The sequence below is a fragment of the Marmota marmota genome, unplaced genomic scaffold (assembly GCF_001458135.2).
Source record: "Marmota marmota marmota unplaced genomic scaffold, marMar, whole genome shotgun sequence".
NCBI lineage: Eukaryota > Metazoa > Chordata > Mammalia > Rodentia > Sciuridae > Marmota > Marmota marmota.
The window spans coordinates 3886840-3902093 of record NW_026000136.1 but is presented as its reverse complement, the minus strand read 5'-3'; the positions used below and the strand labels follow the sequence as shown (position 1 = coordinate 3902093).

At 52.1% G+C, this 15254-nt stretch overlaps 1 protein-coding gene across 4 annotated transcripts in view; it reads right to left on the bottom strand.

The window, feature by feature from the left end:
• Positions 1 to 15254, bottom strand: part of Sdk1 (sidekick cell adhesion molecule 1) — a 521957-nt gene that overhangs the window by 84968 nt on the left and 421735 nt on the right. For all 4 annotated transcript variants that reach the window (XM_048785279.1, XM_048785280.1, XM_048785281.1 and 1 more), the window contains 3 exons: positions 10904 to 11098; positions 8345 to 8546; positions 411 to 514 (listed from right to left, as the gene is read on the bottom strand). In XM_048785279.1, the coding sequence (XP_048641236.1) occupies positions 411 to 514; positions 8345 to 8546; positions 10904 to 11098 (501 nt within the window). The remainder of the gene's footprint in view (positions 1 to 410; positions 515 to 8344; positions 8547 to 10903; positions 11099 to 15254) is intronic.

Sequence of the window (15254 nt, the reverse complement as noted above, 5' to 3'; positions counted from 1 at the left end):
ACCTGGTGCTCTGAGGAGCTCTGCCTTCCTTGACCTGCCTGTGCTATTCTCAAACCAAGGGCCTTGAGAAAAACTGGGGAAACCTCTTAAACCCAGCTACCCACTGACATTCATTTTTAACGACCCTATCAATTATTCAACTTCTGGGATGCTAATGGATGTAAGGGGCTTTGGAAGCCAATCAAAGAAAGTTCCATTCCATTTGGAAGCCCTTGAAGCCTTGATTTACGACCACAGGGCAGGCAGGAACACTGGAAGCTGTCTGTCACTAATGGGATTCTGCTGCTCGCCACTGCTCCCTGGTGATCCCTTCCTTCCTGGCTCAAGACAAAGTGGGGCCTCTCTCTAGGAGCAAGTGTTTGGGGCCTCAGGGACAGCAGTAGAGAATGGTTGAGCCTCAACTTGCTCACCGTCCTGCAGTGTGGTGACCGCCTCCGTCTCTGAACTGAAGTCGCTGTCCCCGATGTCATTGGTAGCTTTCAGGCGCAGCTTGTAGGAGGTGAAGGGCCTCAGCCTGAAGTGGAGAGAGACTGTGACTGTGACGCACCTCCCACCTTGTTCCGTCCATCCTGGGCAAGCACAGAGGGAAGGCAGGTACCTTCCCAGCCCTGAGAGTGAGGGGCTCTTGTGCCAGTAGAGATGGGCCATTAAATCACCCCCAGGTACAATAAATGGGGCCTCTAAGGGGACCGTGGAAAATTACAGTGAATCTTCAGGCCCAGAGCTATGAACACATAGCTGTGTGAACAGCCTGTGAACACCCTGGACCGTGATATCAGGGTAGGAGGGTTTCCCATAGCAGAGATCTGGGAGAGATCCTGGTCTAGGAGGCACCACCATCTCCACAGTGAGAGTCCACAGCCAGCCACTGCCCTCTGGGGAAATTGAGGGGCAAGGTTGCCAGGAGATGCTAATTAGATCAGCCCTATCACTGACCTGCAAAGTGGGTGCCTGCCTGATGCACCCCTCTGCTCCTAGTGCTCCTGCGCGTAGTCTTCCCTGGCCCAACCTCAGGGGTCAGCCCAGGTCGAACTCTGCACAGCTGGGAGGGCCACCAACCTCTCCCTCCCATTTGCTGAACCTGCCTGGGACGAGGCACTTGGTAAGTATCATCCCATTTGGCCTGCACGGTGGCTTGATGGGCAGGAGTCATTGCTATGCCCATTTCCAGGCTGAGAAAACAGGCCAGTCGGGCCAATTCACTTGCCCACTGCCAGAGGACTGGTAAATGGCACAGCCAGGATTGGAATAGGGGCTTGTCTTGAAGCAGCATTCCTATGTCACATAATACAATGTCCATGTCAACTGTCCCTGTGAAAAATGTCCCAGACCCCTGATGAAGATGTTAGGGCGCTAATGCTCTGCTTAGTGCTCACACTTCAGGCCTAGCTGTGCCTGCTCCCCAGCCCGCCCTCCCTTCTTTCCTTCCTTCCATAACAGCAATAGGGGAAGCATTTCTTTAAAGTATATCCTTGAAAAGATGTTTTTTCTTAGAGTGACTTCCTCCTCCCCACCCAATCTTTCCCTAATCTATTCCCCATCTTTAACATCCCTTCCTCCCTTTCTTTCAGTTTCTAAACCCGGTTTCTAAAGAAGTCCCTCTGCAATGCCTTTCCTCTCTTCCATCAAAAGGTAGCATGTTTATCTGGAAAGAAGATGCAGATGCTGGCCCAGGAGGTCAGGTGCCCTTTGATGTGATAAGGAGGCAACAGAGACTCAAGGCCAATGTCTTGGAAGAGAGAAGCCTGTGAAATTCCTGCCTTTTACACCTCTTCCTCTCATAAAAGCTTTCTACCCCCTAAGTTCTCTGAAGAAGGAGCTTTGAGACTGAAAGTTCTCTATCTTGCTCAAAGCTTTGAATAAAACCTGTATTTTCCTTGCCAACCTGCCTCCCGGGTTTCAGTGGAGCACACAAGCCCTAAAGCCTTTCCTTCTTGGTTTTCCTCCTTTCTTCCCCTCCCAGCCACCGAGCCATGGTGGCTGTTGGGGCTCACAAGCCAAGCCCCATGCCAAACCTAAGCTGAGACTTCAGACTACACAGATGATGTCCCTTCTTCACGTCACTGAGTCCGTCAGTGACAAATGCCCTGGCTGGTTCAGTGTCAGGCCAATCGGCTCTTCCTGGTTGCCCTTCACTTCTGCACGGGCAGGCAGGGAGGCCACATTGTCTCCCTCCCCACCAGCAAGCAGCTCTGCATCAGGCCACAGCTGCACCATCCTCTGTGTTCCAGGCCAGAAGACTTGAGGGTGATTAGGACCCTCAAATCCCTGTCCTCAATACCAAGCCAACTATAAGTCCCCCTGACTGCCAGTCTAAGCCCAAGTTCTCCTCACTTGAAAGCCAGTCCTCCCCCCTTTACCACCCCCTCTAGAGCCAACCTATAGCCTGGGGGGTTTTGCAGCCAAGACTTGGAACCCCTGAGACTAAGGACCCCGTGAGTGCAGAGCCCCTGCCGCCCAACAGCAGCAGCAGCCACCCCACTGATGCCTGGTTTGTGCACTCAGGGTGGAAAATACTTGTTTAGAGAAAGGGTCCTGCTTTGAAGGAAACCGATAACCATTTCTGGAAACTATGAACAGAAACCTTTCCAGTTCCCCTGCTTCCATAACACTCCTGCTTGAGATGGATTACAGCCCTCCTCCATCAGCTCCAGGGATGCTGTACCTCAAGCCCCCAGCAACCAACTCTTCCTGGCTGCTCCCCACTGGCCTGGTGTGGCTGCTCTGCACTCAGCTCCTGCAGCTGGGAAGAGCAGTGACCAGAAGCCTCAGGACTCCAGAGAGCCTTAATGGAGATACTTTCAAAGTCCCACAGCTATGATGGTCTCTGCTGCAGGCTTCTAGGGAAAGCCTTGGTTTAGTTCAGATAAACAAAGGACTTCCAGCTGCTCCTAGCCTCCCAGTTGTGACTATGTCAGTGATGATGATGGGCTTTGCCCTGTGAGGGCCCAGCCTCACCCAGCTTAGCTGCCCACATATGCAATGCCAGCACCTTCTCCTCCTGACACAGGAGGTGGTCCCGATGGCCCTTTGGCATGTGGACTCTGAAGTCAAAGTGCTTAGCTTGGTTCCCAGTCACCCTGGATAGGCCACATTGCCCCACTTCCTAATATGGATGGGTAATAATGCTCATGTCACAAGGGTGACAAGATTACTAAATTCAGGTGAGGTCTTAGGAGAGTCTAGCACAGTGTAAGCACTCACTTAACATTCGCTGTTACAATGTCAGCTTAAATAGCTAACATGCCTGTCCTGCCAGCTGTCCTCAGACCTTGTTTATTTCCCTCATCTCCTTTATCCCAATCTCTCTTTCCTTGATGACATTACAAGAGGCAACATCCAGGAGGAAGGACCTTGTCCACCTCACTTCCTGCAGTAGCTTCAGCACCAGGAATGGTGCCTGCCACACCAGGTGCACAGTTGTCCTTTACTGAAGGAATGAACAAAAGAGGACAGTGCCAGGAGCAGAGGACATGGATAGAAACGAACACGTGTCCGGTGTGTGGAAGGAGCTTCAGAAAAGACTCGGCCTTACATTTAGCAGTGTGTAGCGCAGGACTTCACTGTTCACTAATGATTTAGGAGTTTGGGGACACACTGAATGCTCCTTGAAGACTCTCTCCCCATAATCCCACTTGGGTCTGTAACCTCTGGGGGCCCAGAATGCCACACAGTGACGAATCTTGTCCAGCTCTGAGATTCACAGGGCTGGGTACAAGGAGAGAGGACACAGTCCAGCAGCAGGCTCAGGTTCTGCCAGGCTCGCCTCATTCAACAAACATAATGAGCTGCCTCGGGGAGCCACAGGGCTCACACACATGCCTGCACAAGGGAATGGCACCCACTGTCCAGATGAGACATGTGACAGCCCTTCTCCATCAGCTCCAGGGATGCTGCACCTCAAAGCCAGGTTCCCTGGCTCGGGGCTGACTGAGCAGCATCCTGTGCACACTGACCCCAGCCCCCTCCACCCCTCTGCAGAGCTGCTCCTCTGGACTGCTGGTCCACTTCCTGGCCCTGGCACCTCCAGCCTACCTCAAGCCCAAGCCAAACTCCATGCTGTGGGGACCAGGACTTCAGTGACTACTTGAGACAGAAGCAAAGGAACAAATGGGTCTGGAACTCTTCCATTCATCTCTTCTGATTCCCCGAAATTCCGTGCATGCGCTCTCTCTCTCTCTCTCTCTCTCTCTCTCGCGCCAATTCAAGCCTCTGCTTGGAGTTGGCAAGCAGAATTTCCATTCTGGCTCTGCCACTACAAACTGGGGCAAGTCATTTAGCTTCTATGGCTGTCACTTTTTCCATCTATTAAAATGGAGAGGATGGTATTGACACTTCTCAGGGATGTTGCAGAAATTAAATTTCATAACCCAACCCCCCTCATGGAGTCTAGTGGATCTTGGCATATGGTAGGCAATTAACAAAGGTGGCTTTCTCTCTCTGGTCTTCCTGAAGGCTTTCCTCTGAGTCCTCTTGCTTTCTTTCAGGAAGCCCTTTGATGCAGGGGGCTGCGTCCCCTGGCCATTTGCATATTCCACATGCCTCCCCTTCCAAATCTCCACTATCCAACCTCAGAAACCTAATAGATTTAAGTACATTTTAGAGATGACATCTGTTACCTAAACTCTTGCTTCTAACCACCTCTAACACCCAGAAAATGAACCCAGTGGATAATACAGGACCCTGGCTATCCAAACTTGCTTCAGAACCCTGCTCCCCAAGCCCCCGAACAATTACACTGAGGAAATAAGTGTGTGCTGGTGCTGGCTCCAACTATTAATCACACACAGGAATGTCACCTCCAGAGCCTTCTGCTTTGCGTGGGGCATGGGGCATGGCTTAGAGTTCAGTGTTCTTCCCTCAGAGCTATTTTTGGGGTCTTATCAACAAAAGGAGTTCCTATATACTTCAATTGTTTTGGTTACAGTATAAACTGTATGAGTTCTGGGCATTAAAAAACTATCTCCTTTTATTTATTTATCTTAAAGGCATCAAAACTAATAAGAACTCATTATTTGCATCACAGAGAACAAAAAATATCCAACCCATGCATAAAATCCTTGGCTGAATATACCTGATTTTTAAAAGTCAGTATTTTTGAAGATTATGTAGAAGAAGAAATACAGACCCTGATGGATTTAGGGTCAGCATGTTGGCTCTAAGTCCCTGCTGTTTGATGTGAGAAATCCCTTCTGGCCCTCATGTTTTCTCTATGGGTTCATGGCACCTGTTGCAGCAGAACAGTGCTGAATCTTTTTTTCCCCCTTTGTTTCAGATGGTTTCACAAAGTGGTGAAGTTATTCATATCCATGGGTGCTGCTAATTAAGCTCAGCACCCAGGGCAATTGATCGTGGTTTATTAAGTAAGGCAGAAAGCCAGAGTCTACTGCTCACTCATGCATAGCCCCCAGGGTCCATGGTCACTGTCCATCCTGAAGTCCATACGGCCCCCTCTCTCTGCTGCACATCTGTGCTAGGCTCACAGTCTGACAATCCTGACCATTGTCCAGGAGCTCACGATGTCCACACAGGTCTCAGGTGACCTTCTCCCTGGTGCTCTGGAACTAGATCCAGGCACAGTCACAGATCTTGACAGTTAAGCACTAAGTAATTTTTTTTTTAAGCAGGTTTCATGAGACAGGTAAAGGTCAAATGGAGCTGTCAGGATTATTAAGCAGGAAGGGTGATCATACCACAGCAGTGTACAAAATATTGCTTCCTTGGGATTCTGCCCGTGATGTGTTTTCTATTGACAAGTGGAGGAGGTATTTGTCCTAGTTCTGGCCTGTTAGGAAATTGATAAAAGTGTCCTCTGTACCAAATAAAACTGCCTGTCCTGAAACATGAACCTCTGCTTTTCTTGACCAAACTAAGCACACAATTATCTGGGCGATCTCAGAAGGTTCCAGAAAAAAAGTGCTGAATCTTTTTTCCCCCTTTGTTTCAGATGGTTTCACAAAGTGGTGAAGTTATTCATATCCATGGGTGCTGCTAATTAAGCTCAGCACCCAGGGCAATTGATCGTGGTTTATTAAGTAAGGCTGGGCACGTCTGGCCACACTCACCTGAACCCCAGAGGCAGGACAGGAGAATTCTAGAGGTGACACCTGTGCCCAGAATGGCTCCCCTCTGGAGTGCTAGGAGCTACACCTCCCAAGGTCCACTGCTATTGCTCCATGGGTGACTGGGTGCTGGCAGAAGCCTGGGAGAAGTCTGGCCATTCAGGATTGCCTATTTTTTGCTGCCAGTTTGCTGGCGGTCAATAATGAGGCCAGTTGGGGACTCAGCCGAAAGAACCACAGGATTGACCTTCAGCCCTGCCTTTCACAGGTGACGAGAGGGAGCGTGGCAAATATCCAGTGATGAACTTTTCCCAGGCCACGAGGCTACGCAGGGAGACAGATGGCTGAGAGCTGGTGCTGAACTTCTTTTTCTTTATATCATGAGACCTCATAAATCAGCTGCCAGGAGGACAAGGTGTCCACAAAGACTTGAGCTACAGGCCCACAGAAAGGCAGAGCCACAGAGGAGCCAAGGGCTCAGCCAAGGCACTGCACACCCATCACCTAAAACATCCTGCCTCAAGCTTCTCACTTGTGAAGTGGAATTCTAAACACTCCGACCTGCACCTCCACAGGGCTGCCGGGAGCAGCGTATGACCTATGGGAGTGGTGCTTCGGGTGACAGCGCTGTACTCTTAGTCACCCCCTCACTCAAGATTTTGCTCTCCTCATTTTCAGTTGCTCATGACTGTCTGAGATCAGAAAATATTAAATGGAAAATTCCAGAAATAAGCAAGTCCCTAAGTGTTAAGTAACTTTTATCACAGTCCATTGTTATATTGTTCTATTTTACTATGAGTTTTTGTCATCAATGGCTTACCATTAAAGTTTATCCTAAGTGTGTTTGTACAGGACACAGCACAGCAGGCAGGTGCAGCACTATTGCTGCTTCAGGCATCTGGGGGAACGTCTGGCAATGCGTGGGTGCAGCTCTGGGTGCAGCTCTGCTGAGGCAGGGCCTCCCCTCGGCCTATGACCTGCCCTGATCGCCAGCTCCAGAGTGAGCCCAAGCCTGAGAGCCACTGCAGAGAGCTGGTCCTCATTCCCTCAGAGGAGGGGATGCTCACAGCCTCTGATCAGCTTTCAGGGTCAGTGCCTCCAGGGGGCCCAGTGTGGGTGACAACGGCCATATCAGCCCACCTCTGGTTACCACTGCGCCAGCACCTGGTGCCCTGGGTGTCATGCGGTCCTTATTTCAGGCTACTCCATGACTTAAAAGACTGGGGGTGAGGAGATGTCTGAGGTCAGTCAAATCACCTGTGCAAGATGACCCAAGAGCAAGTGGCAGAAGCCAGGCCTGAACCCCCATGTTCTATATAACAATCCCTCCTCTTATAATGTGCTGTGACCACCCCTCCCATGTGTCACCTCCACCTCTGTCACTTGTCCCTGAGGGGCATTTCTCTTTTCTTTAGATCACCCCATTGTCACACCTAAGAGGCAGTGATGGAGCCACACTCCCACCTGCCCTCATTCCAAAGCGTATCCTGGGGTCTCTGAGGATGGAGGTGCCCGGGGGCTCTACCTCTGACCTACTGTGGCTCAGGTGGGGCGGTGCAGGGCTGTGCTGGGCACCATGGGAGGCCCTACTTGCCCTACTGCCAGCTAGATGGAGGCTCTTGGACATCAAGGGCTCTCCCGAGTTTCCATCTGCAGAATGGGACCACCTCCCTCACTGGGCCAGTGGGGGTTCAACGAGCTAATGTGTGCAAAGCTCCCCCATAGAGTGCTACAGTCTCGCCCCTCACCTGGGTGCAGGCAAGGCCTCCAGACCTGAGATGGTGGTCTCACCACAGGAGCCCCTTCCCTTTGCCCTGGAGTGGTAGCTTAGTAGCCCCCCCAGCAGGGGGCTTGTGAGAAGCCAGGTGTCAGGAGTTTCCTATGTGCCTAATACCGATCTCCCCGGACCCCGCAGTGGTGAGGATGCTGGAGGCCTGGGGCCTCCTCCAAGACTAAGGCCTGACAGTTTACTTAGCCTCTCAGCCTGTTTCCTCCATAGTAAAGGGGGGTGAAAAGGCAGTCCTGAGCCCCACACAAGCAGACCTTGGGTCAGGGTCCGAACAGGAGGACAATTCCTAGCTTATTCCCTGGGGCCCTCACACCCCACTGCCCACCCCCTGCTCACCCCTTCTCCATGCTCTCCTTTCCCCAGCTCTGCCTTCTGGAGGAACTGGGACACGGAAGCCACACAGCCTCCCACTCTGTAGGCAGGAGGAGGCCAGGGCAGAGACCCACAGGGCAAGGCCCAGGCTGCTTGGGGAAAGTCCTGGTTCCCATAGTACCTTTCAATGGCACAGGCTGTGGCCTCGTGGCTGATGGACGAGGAGTAGGTCTGCCACTCTCCCCTGGGCAGCTCTCGAACTTGCACAGTGAAGTACCGGATGGGGGAGGCCCCATCACTGCCTGGAACCCACTGGAGCTGGAGGCTGCGGGCTGTCACTTCCGCCTGGGGCACCAGGAGCTCTCTGGGGGGTGCTGGCCGCTCTGCAACCAAAGGAGGACAGACCAGGGATGGGTGAGAGGGTGCTCTCTACTGTTTCCTGCTGCCTGCTTAGACTTGGTGCATCAGGCACCAAAAGGCTTGTCTCCATGGCTGGGGTGAGGAGGTTGTCTTACAGCTGATTTTGGACATGCCCAGCTTGGAGCTGACTGGAGACTCCTGCTGGCTCCCACAGCAGAGCCAGCCAGAGGTGGGCAGAGGTGAACACCATATGGGCCCCCACCCTCCCACCATCAAGAGCAGGTGTGTGAATGACAGCTGGCTTTGTAGGGGCTAAGACATCTCCTGCCTCATTCAGTCCCTCGGAGTTTGGGCTCAGTACACTCCTAAGCGTGGACTTTCTTTTCCTTGCAGTCAACCAGAGTCTAACTCATTAGCGGCATCTCCTTGGTTCTTCTGAGGGGCAGGGAGCAGGTGCAGGGCAAGATCACCTCTGAGCTACCATGTCTGCGGTGATGAGACTGAGGTATGGGGTGCAGGGTGCATAGGTCCAGCCCAGGCATCACTTTCCTGTCACCCTGGCCTCGTGTCCCATCGATTTCAATAGAGAAACTCCACAGAGGGAGGAATAATTGTTTAATTGTTTATCATGAAGATTATTGATTCTGATTAAAATGTGTGGCGTGTAATAAAGCAGCAATTGATTGTCGGCCCTGCAGTGATGGGTCCATGAGAAACGCTTCGATCTAACTTCATCAGCAGTCCGATCCTTAGGCACACGCTTTGGCTGCCTGACTTCTCCTGGCCCGAGTAATAGCCGGGCTCCCCCCTGCTTCCAAGGCCCCCCTCTGGACATACTGCCCGCTGGGCTCCGTCTTCCTGAGCTACCAACTGAGGGCCGGGCAGAAAAATCTAAACTCTCTGGGCTGGAGAAGCAGGTGGCTGGGGGGAAGCAGGGTGCAGGGTGGGGAGCAGCGGCCCCCATGCCCTTAGCAGCAGGCCAGTGTGGACCAGGCCATGAGGGTCCACCCACAGGAGGATGTTTGTGTGAGTATTTCTACTCAACTCTGGAGTTGAGCCATGTCTGCCTTTGGCCAGCCGCCATACTACCCTCTGCTTGAGAGCTGAGTCCTCCTAAATGGTGTTACCCAGAGGAAGACGGCATGGATCAAAGGCCATTAGGCACAGGAGCCAGGGCCTCAGCTGCCACCCCCAGGCCATGACCACTCTCCCCAGTAACAAGGACCCTAAGGACCAGGATGCAGCTCCAGTTCCTGGGAATCTTCCCAGCCCAGGTTTGGCAGGTCGCTTCACCTCTCTGAGCCTCAGCCTCGTCCTCCACTAAAGGACATGGAAAGAGTACTGGCTGCTGGAGGTGTGGGGAGGTGAGGGGCATTTTGGAGAAGCACTTGCTCCCAGGCCAGGCTCACGGGAGGAGCACAGTTGGCCCATTTGAGAAAATGTGGGTGAAAACACGTGCACCAGGAAAAGGTGGAGAGGTTTGCTTTGGGAGAGTCACTGATTATTTTCCCCCAACTTCAGACAAAACTTTCCCCTGATAACCAGGGGTGGCAGCAAAGGGAACTGAAGGTGGTCCTTTAAAGGGTCACTGAGTGTGACTGGCCTTTCCCCCCCATCTGCTGCACACTCAGAAGTTCTGGCCTCTCGGTGATGTGAAGGCGCCTATAAGGATACCTTCTATCAACAATGCCAACAGACAGCCGCACCGGTGGCATAGCGGATGTGCATTATTGAGTGCTACCGCACCCTAAAGGAAATGTCACCACTGTCTCCCTCACTGGGAAACAGGCCTGCTGCTCAGTGATCCACTGGAACTCCCAGAGGAAGACGGGTTTGTCCTTCCCTGGGAGCTTCGGGGCCACTGGGAGAGCTCAACTACAGGAGGGGGAAACCAGCCTTCCCTGCCCTGGTCACAGGCTTGGGGGTAAATGGCACCCAACGTGTGCCAGCTCACAGGGGCCAACTGCCCATCTGTTTTGAGCTCTGCATCAGTGAAGTCAGACTGGTAGTGCAGAGTGGACCAAGTGTGAGGACTAGCACCCTGGAAGTCAAGAGCATCCCACAGGTGCTGCCTGGGGGCCTCTGGGAAGAGTCGAGTCACAAAGTCAGATCAGGAACAAGTCAGCCAAGGGAACACCAAGTGCCACACACAGGAGCCTAGGGGACTAGGTGGGTCCTAAGGCCTGGGGAGGGAAGGACCTCAGGCAGAGGAGGACTTGGGCCAAGGTGGGCTCAGAGAGAGGTGGCAGGACCAGGCTATGGGCTTGGGAAGCAGGGAGAAATCAGGCTGTCCTGTTTCTGGGCTGCTGTGGGCTTGGAGTGCAGGGCCCAAGGCCATCTCCTCCTGAGGGTGAGGTGAGATCAGGCTGGGAGGGCTTACCTCTCTTCTCTGTGGTGATGACTGTGGCCTCCAGGGGCTCCCCCCATCCCTGCCTCGTCTTGGCAGACAACCTGAAGATGTAGGCAGACTCTGGGGCCAGCTCGGTGGCCGTGAACTGCCGCACTGTGGCACCAACCTCCACGGTGGTGAATGTGTGGGGGCTGCTGCTGGCCAGGCGGTAGGCGATCTGGTACCCTGAAGGTGAGGTGTGGGGAGGGAAGGAGAGAGCTCAGCCAGCCCTTTGTACATATGCTGGGAAACCCGCCCTCCCACCACCTGTAATTGCTTCTGGATTGAAAACCCAAACGCAGACATTTGTTCCTTCCTGGTTTCTGGAGGTGGTCGAGGTGTACACTGAAAGGGACATGACACCTACAGTGATGAATGGAGTGGCCTCTGAGTGCAATCCCCCCATGAAGTTTGTTTTACTCTTCATCCCTCACCAGAACAAGGTGGGAAAACAGTTTCATCTTTCCTGAGGATGCTGGCACACGGGGAGAGTGCCACAGGAGCCAGGACCCCAGGTTGTTCTTGACAGGAAGGTGGAACATGCCCTGCCTGTGGCTTTTTTTTTTTTTTGCCCTCTGTGCCCCTCCCATGATGGAGTCCTTCCCCTGCTCTGGCAAAAGAGGGCAGTGCCTGCCCTTGGCAGCTTCTTTCTCATTTGCCAACACAGCACAACCTGCAGTGGGCAAGATCATGCTGGTCTCACCTGTTACACTTCCCCTTCCTCTTATCTTCCCACCACCTGTAACCCTCATGGTTTGCTCAGCAGCCCAGATTTCCTCACCCACTCCCCTGGTGCCGAGATGGGTGGCGCCACTTTAATTCTCCTTCTGTGATTTTTAATCATTTGAGGGAGGGCTGGGCCAGCTCTGGCCATCTCTCCATGTTCCTTGATTATTAAGGGTTCACGGTTGATCAGACATCATTAACGATCAAACCTCTCCAACAGGGCAACCCAGACCCAGCCTGGGTCTGGGCACTGCCTCCTCTGGGCTCTCAGCGTGTGGTCCAGCCACTGTGCCCCCATGCTGATTAAAAACAGAGCAGATGGGGTGCTGGGTGTCCAGAAAACTAATGACAGCCCATGGTTCATGGTAAACAAGGGGGGCACAGAGGGGCATATCAAGCCAGCAGAACTGAATGGGTCCTTGGTTGCTTGACTGGCATGTGCCGTCTGTGGGCGGGCAGCACTGCAGGGTGCGGCAGGCCTTGCCTCCTGACAGGCGGGCTCATGGTACACAGAGTGCATGTCCCCAGCCTCTGTGCTGGACGCAGTGCCTCCTCTGCCTTTGTTCTTCCTGCTTGCAGGTCCTTGAGGCCAGGGTGACTGCGCTAGCTGGCACCTCCCCAGCTCTGCACATTGCTGTTTCTCTGACTGTGTAAGGTGTCTGGCCCAGCTGGCCATACGGAGGTCAGGAGAATGAGTATGTGGAGATCAGACTGAGTGGGGACCCTGACTTAGCTCTAGCCTTTGCCTGTCACATTAGTGTCCGTGTCATCATCACACAGACTGGGGATCAGCAAACTCTGCCTTATCCATAATGATGCCACCTGGAGCCCAGGTATTTGTGGGACCCTGAATTGCTGTGTGGCGACCCTGCCTCATGGACTAGGGCTCTTCTCCCTGACATGGGGAACAGGTGTCCTGGGGATTTCCTGGGGTGCCCAAAACTCTGACACGGGTGTTCTGCCCGAAGCCTTCCCCTTCCCATCCCATTTGAAGACAATGGACTGGCAGCCCAGGGGAGGCTGGCAGGCCACTCCTTCCTCCTTAGTCATGCTTAGTCATGGGGTGAGGACCTTGAAGCTTGTGGAGCCAGTCTCAGGCCTTCAGAGACTTGTGGGCACTCAGCATCCTGAAAATGAGGGAGACAGCTGCTGTGGCTGAGCAGGCCACATGCAGGGCCCCTGCTGGGCTCCCAAAGCCCCTCCCACACCCCCAGCCTCACAGCAGCCTTAGAGGGTGGCTGGTGAGGAGGCAATGGTACATGAGAGGTTATGGGGTTTGCTCAAGGTCACTGAGAACTGGAGCCCGGGTCTGTCTCACCCTTCCTTAAAAAGAACCTACGCCCATCTCTCAGCAAGGGGACAGGCCCTCAAGGGCCCTGCTGATCTAGACCATGCTCCCTGTAGTACTGGATGAGGGGATTTTCCAATAGCAACAGTGCTCCACAAGAAGTGCAGGTATTCTGGAGGCTGAGACTCAGGTTCTGCATGTTTCCTTCTGTCACTCATGTAACAGTGTCACCCCCTCTGACCCTCAGTCTATTGAGCTGTATGGGGGGACAACAGGAAACACTCACAGGGCTTCTGGGGTTACATAACCTACAACAGACATAGCCTCCTTGTACAGCCATTCTTGGCCTTGATGTGGTCGCAAATCAGTAGCTGTCCCTTTGCTCTAGGTGTTCTGGTGGCATCTCATGATGCTCACGGGGTTGTTTTTCCATGAGGGTCCCTGGTCCTGCCAGGCACCAATGCTAACACAGTTCTGCAGAAGCCATAGGCCTTGCAGCTCCAGGTCACAACAGTGACCACCCATCAGAGGCAGCATGGGGACACCAACCAGGTATGCAAGACATGCTCAAGCTCCCGGCCTGACCCCAAAGGAGCTGGGACAAGTGCTTAGCTTCCCTCACTTCGGCTATAATATAGTAGCAAAGCCCCGACTCTGGGACCTTGGACCTCTTCCTCCTTGAGTCAGCTACATCTGCTCGTGCTCAGCCCTGAGGAGATGCACATCAGGTAACTGTAAGTGGGTCCTCCCCCGGAAGTACGTAGTTTCCAACAGCTTCCTGCTTCCAAGTGCCTGATTCTAGGTCATCTGGCAGGAAGCAGCATATCTGGTTATGGAATCAATATGCATTTTTGAAAACTTCCAGGCTTAAGTTGCCTTTTTAAAAAGGCATTAAAATGTTATAATGTGTTGTTATTACTTTTTAAATTACTTTATATTCACATGGCTCAAAGATTATGTAAAACGCAAAGAAAATAGTGTAAAGCGTTTCTCTGGTGCCTGCCCTCCGTAGCTCCCTGAGCCTCTCTTCCATGCAAGCATTGCTGGTTTCTTGGGTGTTTTTCTGGTGATAATCTAAGAATACGAGAGCAGAGTGCTTAGGATGACAGCCTCATTCTTTCCTGCACATGAGAGCACATCAGTCATCCAGTCCTGTGCGTGGCTTCTCTCATTAGCATCTCTATACTTGTCATTTGCTTGGATGGATGTGGGTTTTTCCTTCTCATCCTTTTGGATGGTTTATCATTTATTTTTGGTTCTTCCAGTTCTTACCCTCAGATTTACAGGTTATGCCATCTCCTCAGTCGTTGGCTTCTTGAGACAGCATCTGATAACTCGTCACCATGAATGATGATGAAATTAGCCTTGTTCCCCTTCTTTCTACCTCTATCTTTTCTGTCACACAATTTTGGTTCAGTATATTACTGCTTTCCTTTTTCCTTGTATTTGCCTTTATACACTTAAATGCATTTATATCTCTATTATCTGGTAAAGCTCTGAATTGTATCTTTTGAGAGTCACCTACTGCCTGAGAGATATAAACCAGTGTTCTCGCGTTACACTGACCTCCTCAATATGTCCACCTCTGGCTTTCAGAATCACATGATTATTCTCAAGGTGCTGATATTTGGAGAATTTGCACTTCCGTTGTGCGATCAGGGGTTGCGGGTGCACAGTGATGACGGCTTTCAGCAGAGGTTTAAGAGGCACATGGGAGGGATCAAAGCTGGAGGAAATGGCCAGCCTCTGCCCTAGGGAAGTGAGGTGTGTACAGGATCTCAGGGGCCTAAGCAGGCCTCATCATGGACCAGGTGTCAGTTAGCAAAATGAGTTACACAAGGAACTTCTACCTGACCATTTGAGCACAATCAGGCTGTGGCTGGTACAAGAAGCAACTGACCAAGACCCAATGCCATTGTCCCATGCATATATTAAGGAAACCAAAGAAAAGTATTTTGCAATAAATAAACAAAATTTTACAACCAAGCAAGAAGTCTACACTGGCAGACATAACATGACCAATAAGACCATGATCAAATATAGTGTTTTAGAATCATCAAGAATATTGTGCAAGCTGGGCATGATGGGCACGTCTGTAATTCTAGTCACTTGGGAGGCTGAGGCAGAAGGATCATAAGATCAAGGCCAGCCTCAGCAACTTAGAAGACAGAGTTTGTCTTGAGAAAAAAACAAAAAAAGGCTATGGATACAGCTCTGGGATAAAGTGCCCCAGGTTCTATCCCCAGTACCACCATCAAAAACAAGCAAACAATAAAAACAAAAATGAAACCAAACCCCTGATTAGTATGAATTCAGGTACTTGAATGT